Source organism: Platalea leucorodia (assembly GCF_965183815.1).
Source record: "Platalea leucorodia genome assembly, contig: HAP1_HAP1_SCAFFOLD_254, whole genome shotgun sequence".
NCBI classification, from domain to species: domain Eukaryota; kingdom Metazoa; phylum Chordata; class Aves; order Pelecaniformes; family Threskiornithidae; genus Platalea; species Platalea leucorodia.
Genome location: NW_028121315.1, coordinates 39,190 through 45,180, shown reverse-complemented (window position 1 = coordinate 45,180; position 5,991 = coordinate 39,190). Strand labels below are relative to the sequence as shown.

At 48.0% G+C, this 5,991-nt stretch overlaps 1 protein-coding gene across 1 annotated transcript; it reads right to left on the bottom strand.

Annotated features, from left to right (window-relative positions):
• Window positions 1-4,027: 4,027 nt before the first annotated feature.
• LOC309603919 (olfactory receptor 6E1-like) lies at window positions 4,028-4,975 on the bottom strand (the record flags this gene model as incomplete). Its single annotated transcript, XM_082338797.1, has 1 exon — window positions 4,028-4,975. One exon carries the CDS (start codon window positions 4,973-4,975, stop codon window positions 4,028-4,030), a length of 948 nt encoding a protein of 315 aa, XP_082194923.1.
• Between the last annotated feature and the right edge of the window lie 1,016 nt (window positions 4,976-5,991).

The window sequence follows — 5,991 nt, the reverse complement described above, 5'->3', positions numbered from 1 at the left end:
AGAGAAGAGTTTGCTACAAAGGCAATTGTCCTACTGAAAGACATGAAAGCTTTAACTCCCTGAAACCCAAAGTAGCAGCATAGCTGAAAGGCATCTGAATGAACAAAGAGTAAGGGGAGGAGAAAACTGGAGAATAATGAAAGGGCCTTTGTCTAGACAGTCTACTGGTAAGATGCCTTTAGAAATGGTCATTGTATCAGGACAGATGAAAACACACGAACTATTAGAGAAATTAAATACAGTGCATAACAGGCAGAATAGTGGTAATGAAGTTACATGGGAAGACTGATATTTCTGTGGAATATCCCTTTGGAAAGGTCATGGGATTGGTAGAGGTCTCTTGGGAGTGAGGACAAAGCAATGTTGCGCCCATCTCTGAAAGAAGCCAAAGGAGCAACCCAGGGAACCACAGGCTGTACAAGCTCACTTTGGTGAGGAGTAATCTATCGATATGTCGATCGAAGTGTTGATCTGCTGGAGGGAAGGAAAGGCCTGCAGAGGGACCTGGACAGGCTGGATTGTTAGAGCCGGGGCCAACTGTATGAGGTTCAACAAGGTTCAGTGCTGGGTCCTGCACTTGGGTCACAACAACCCCATGCAACGCTACAGGCTCGGGGAGGAGTGGCTGGAGAGCTGCCTGGCGGAAAAGGACCTGGGGGTGTTGGTTGACAGCTGCCTGAACATGAGCCCGCAGTGTGCTCAGGTGGCCAAGAAGGCCAATGGCATCCTGGCTTGTATCAGGAATAGTGTGGCCAGCAGGACCAGGGAGGTGATAGGGCCCCTGTACTCGGCATTGGTGAGGCCGCACCTCAAATCCTGTGTTCAGTGTTGGGCTCCTCAGTAAAAGAAAGACATCGAGGTCTTTCTGGCGGTTGTTTAGTCTGGAGAAGAGGAGGCTGAGGGGAGACCTTATTGCTCTCTACAACTACCTGAAAGGAGGTTGTAGCGAGGTGGGTGTCGGTCTCTTCTCCCTAGTAACAAGCCATAGGACGAGAGGAAACAGCCTCAAGCTGTGCCAGGGGAAGTTTAGGTTGGATATTAGGAAAAACTTCATCACCGAAAGGGTAGCCAGGCATTAGAACAGGCTGCCCAGGGAAGAGGTTGAGTCTCCATTCCTGGAGGAATTTAAAAGAAGGGTAGACGTGGTGCTTGAGCATATCGTTTAGTCGTGGACTTGGCAGTGCTAGGTTAACGGTTGGACTCGATGATCTTAACGGTCTTTTCCAACGTTAAAGATTCTATGATTCTATGATATCTCTTGGGCTGTATTTCTGGGACCTTTAAAGAGAAGAATGTGTCCAAAAGCAGTCAGCATGGACTTTCAAAGGGTACAGCATGCCTCACCAGGCTGACAGCCTTCATGATGAAGTAACTGCATTTGTGCATGAGGGGACAATAGTGGATGTTGGTCACCTCAACTTCAGCAAGATTTGTGATGTGTTCTCTCTCACTATTCTTGTACCCAAGTTAGGACATTACGTTCTGGAAGGGCACACAAACAGATGGGTGAAACACCAGTTGGATGATCAGGCTGAGAGAGCAGTGGTGAAGGGGTCATACCCTACCTGGAGGCCAGTGGGACATACTGGGGCATCATGGGGCAGCACAGGGAACACTCCTGGGCCCTGTGCAGTCTGACAGCTGTATCCATGACCCAGAGGAGGCAACTCTCACCATGTTCAGCAAGAACAAATGCTGGATTCTGCACCTCGGATGAAATAATGCCGGGCACAAGTATAGACTGGGAGGGGAGTGGCTGGAGAGCAGCCCTGCAGAGAGGGATCTGGGGGTGCTGGCTGGCAGGGGGCTCAACAGGAGTCAGCAGTGTGCCCTGGCAGCCAAGAGGGCAAACCGCACCCTGGGGTGCAGTATAACGAGGGGCTCAAAAGAGGGGATGTTGTGGTTTAACCTCAGTCGGCAACTAAGCACCACCCAGCCGCTTGCTCACCCTCCCTCCCACAGTGGGATGGGGGAGAGAATCAGAAAAAAAAAGTAAAACCCATTGGTTGAGACAAAGACAGTTTAATATGACCACAGAGGAAGGGGAAATAATAATAGTAATAATAGTAATAATAGTAATAATAGTAATAATACTAATACTACTACTACTACTAATAATAATAAATAATAATAAATAATAATACACAAAACAAGTGATGCACAATCACCACCTGCTGACCGATGCCCAGACCGTCCCCGAGCAGCGATCGCTTTCCCCCGGCAAATTCCCTCCACCTTATATACTGAGCATGACGTCACATGGTATGGAATAGCCCTGTGGCCAGCCTGGGTCAGCTGTCCTGGCTGTGCCCCCTCCCAGCTTCTTGTGCACCGGGCAGAGCATGGGAAGCTGAAAAGCACTTGACTAGTATAACCACTGCTTAGCAACAAGTAAACCATCAGTGTGTTATCAACATTATTCTCATCCTAAATCCAAACCACAGCACTGTACCAGCTGCTAGGAAGAAAATTAATTCTGTCCCAGCTGAAACCAGGACAGGGGATTATCCCGCTGTTTTTTGCACTGGTGCAGACTCACTTGGAGTACTGTGTGCAGTTCTGGGCCCCACAACTGAAGAAGGATGTACTTGAATGCGTCCAGAGGATGGCAACAAAGCTGGTGAAAGGGCTGGAAGAAATGTCCTCTGAGGAGCTCCTGAGGACACTGGGCTTGTCCAGTTTGGAGAAAAGGAGGCAGAGGGGTGACCTCATTGCTCTCTACAGCTTCCTGAGGAGGGGAAGTGAAGAGGGAGGTGTTGATCTCTTCTCTCTTGGATCCAGGGACAGGACACGGGGAAATGGTTCAAAGCTGCACCAGGGGAGGTTTAGACAGGACATTAGGAAGCATTGCTTTACCAAGAGGGTGGTCAAACACTGGAACAGGCTTCCTAGAGAGGTGGTCGATGCCCCATGCGTGTCAGTGTTTAAGAGGCATTTGGACAATGCCCTTAATAACATGATTTATCTTTTGGTCAGACCTGAAGTGGCCAGGGATTTGGACAAGATGATCCTTGTAGGTCCCTTCCAACTGAACTATTCTGTTCTATTCTATTCCGTTCTGTTCTGTTCTGTTCTAATCTCTATATATATACCTTTTACAGGGTGGATCCCTCCAGCAGCTGGGCTCAGATGCTCGGTCTCCTCAGTAGCTGCCCTGGATACCAGCCTCCCCAGGTGCACGAGCCTCTGAGGTTGCAACCCCATTCCAGATGCTGCTACAGACCACCCCAGTCACACAAACACAGACAGACAGACAGACAGACAGACACACAAACTCTTAAGTCCAGTCACTCCGGTCTCTCAATTGCTGGCACTAATGACATACGGGCTGTCTGACCCCCTGGTCCTTCTCTAGTTGCTGCACTCATCCCCCTGTGCTCACATGTTCACGCAGAAGAGAGATTCCCCCCCCACAGGAATGAGCTAGAAATTAAGTTTAATGAGAAGACAGGACAGACTGCACTGGTCGGGGTCCTCCCCTAAACTTCCCATAATAAATCCTGTGCAATCCAAAAATGCTCTTCCCCTCCATCCCATAATGTGTCCTACGCCCCTAGGCAACAATTCCCTTAGTCCAAATGGTGATCCAGAGAGCTGCTCGCAGTGACTCCTCTTGGTGGGTTTCACACCTGGACAACAGGGCTGACGGCTCTCCCAGGGCAGCCCTGGAAGGAGCTGGGACAAGATGTTCATTCCTCAGGAGCCTGTCCTTTGGGTTCCCACCTGCCACGGTGCCTCTGTGCTCTTCTCGCTTTGTGGAGATGGGCTCTTGATGAGCTGGTGGCTCTCCTGTGATGGCTCTGGGAGCAGCTGGGGCAGGGTGTTAACTGAGTTACTCCTCCTGCCATTGGTAGTGCCTTCTTTGCGTGTGCAGATGAGCTTCTTCTCACTTAACCTAACACAACCCAACAAGAACATGCATCTCCTGAGGCAGCTGTATTTGCAGGTTACATACCTATGCACTGGTATTATTTAGCATATTTAACATAGCAGCTCATTGGAATTGCTGTCCAGAAATGCATCAGGATTAGGGGAAAAGCTGTGTTGTTGCACGGGCAATGGCTTTGTTCAGGGCCAGTAGCACAGTCTTGTTTCTAAGAGTGTAGATGAATGGATTTAAGACTGGGTACAGGACAGTGTTCAGCAAAGCTACAGTGCTGTTTGTGTCCAAGGAAACATCTCTGGAAGGACGCACATAGAGAGCAATGCAGCTCCCATATGCAATGGCCAAGGTGGTGAGATGGGAAGAACACGTAGTAAAAGCTTTTTTCCTCCCAGCGGCTGCTGGCAGGTGCAGAATACAGAAAAGGATGCCCATGTAAAATGCCAGAGTTAAACATAAGGAACCCAGTAGGATAAACGATAACAAAACAGAGTCTGTTTTCCAAAGCAGGCTGGGGTCAGAGCCGGACAATGTGAACAAGGGGGAGTTGTCACAAAAAAAATGGTGGATCTTATTCAAACCACAGAAAGTCAGCTTGTAGAGGAGGACCAGACGGTAACTGAAGGCTGTGATGCCTATGACCCAAGCAGCAACAACCAGGTGGATGCAGAGCTGAGGCTTCATGATGGCAGCATAACGCAAAGGCTGGCAGATGGCAACGTAGCGGTCAAAGGACATGACGACAAGTAGAACCATCTCTGTACAGCCCAGGGCAAAATAGAAACAGGACTGGGTAAAGCAGCTGCTTAGTGAGATCATTCTCCTACCAGAACTCAGGATCACAAACAATTTGATGCTTGTGGAGGATGTGAACCAGATTTCCAGGAAGGCCAGATTGCTGATGAAAAAGTACATGGGGGTTTGCAGGCGGTGATCCACACACACGAGGAAAATGATGGTTGCGTTCCCCATCACTGTTGTCAGGTATATGAGCAGAAGGAGCAGAGAGAGAAATAGCTGTAGGCTTTGATCAAGCCCTGAGAAACCCTCTAGGATGAACTCAGTAACTGCAGTTTCATTTTCTGCTCCCATGCTGAATTTCAGTTCATCCTGCCGAGACAGGAAGATGGCCAAACCCAAGTGTGATTATTTCACCGTCTGGATGAAAGGAATCCTTCCTTCTCTGCTTCTTTCCTTGCTTGCAGTCTTCCTCCTATAGAGCACAGAGAGAGAGAGAGTCCTTCAAGCCTTTCTCACCCCCTGATTTTTCTGGTTTACATTTCAGTTCGAGTCCTCAGAGAATTTGTTGTCATCTTTCTACCTTTCTCAAACACTCCCAAAGGATTCTTTCTCCAGAAGAGAAGATTTTAAAGAGGCTGCGAGCTATTTCACCCCATTCCTGGCAAATTCCACATTCACTCAGACCTATTGCAAACATCTGTCACGCCTATGTGCCAAACTCATCTCTTCTATTGCACAAATGCTAAACCATTAAATGAAATCAAATCAAATCAAATCAAATGTGTATGTTGAAAGCTATTCTTTCTACTCTTCAGAGGTACTTGCCTTTTTGCACTAGGAATCCCTGGGAATCTCTTGTTTTCAACATAAGAAATATCCAGTATCTCTTTTGTAATCCCCTGCTTCCTTCCACACCTTCTTGCTCTCTGTTTCTTCAGGAAAGGGGGAGGGGGTGGAATAGGGACCAAGTATAACTTGTCTTCTTTCGTACTCTAAATAATGACTGAAAGGTATGATGACTCCACACAGCCTGTCACAGTCTCATCTGACATCCGTCTGCACTGAAACACGCTTGTTTCCAAAGAGTTGCTCATTGCTATTGCTATCAAATGCCCTGACCTAAACGCAGAGCAAGAGAAGAGCATCTGGAAGGGATTTGTAACCTTTCTTTTGCCTGCCAGTTATAGGTTGGGAGGAACCAGCCTCTAGCGTTTTCTCTTGTTTCCATTGACTCTAGAGGGAGCCTGGGGAAAACCAGTTCGCACAGGCACCTGCAGCCAAGTAGATGAAACTCACTATTCAAGACTCAAATCACTCATTTATTAAGGTTGTTTGGTTTTTTTAATGTCAAAATAGACATCTAAGAG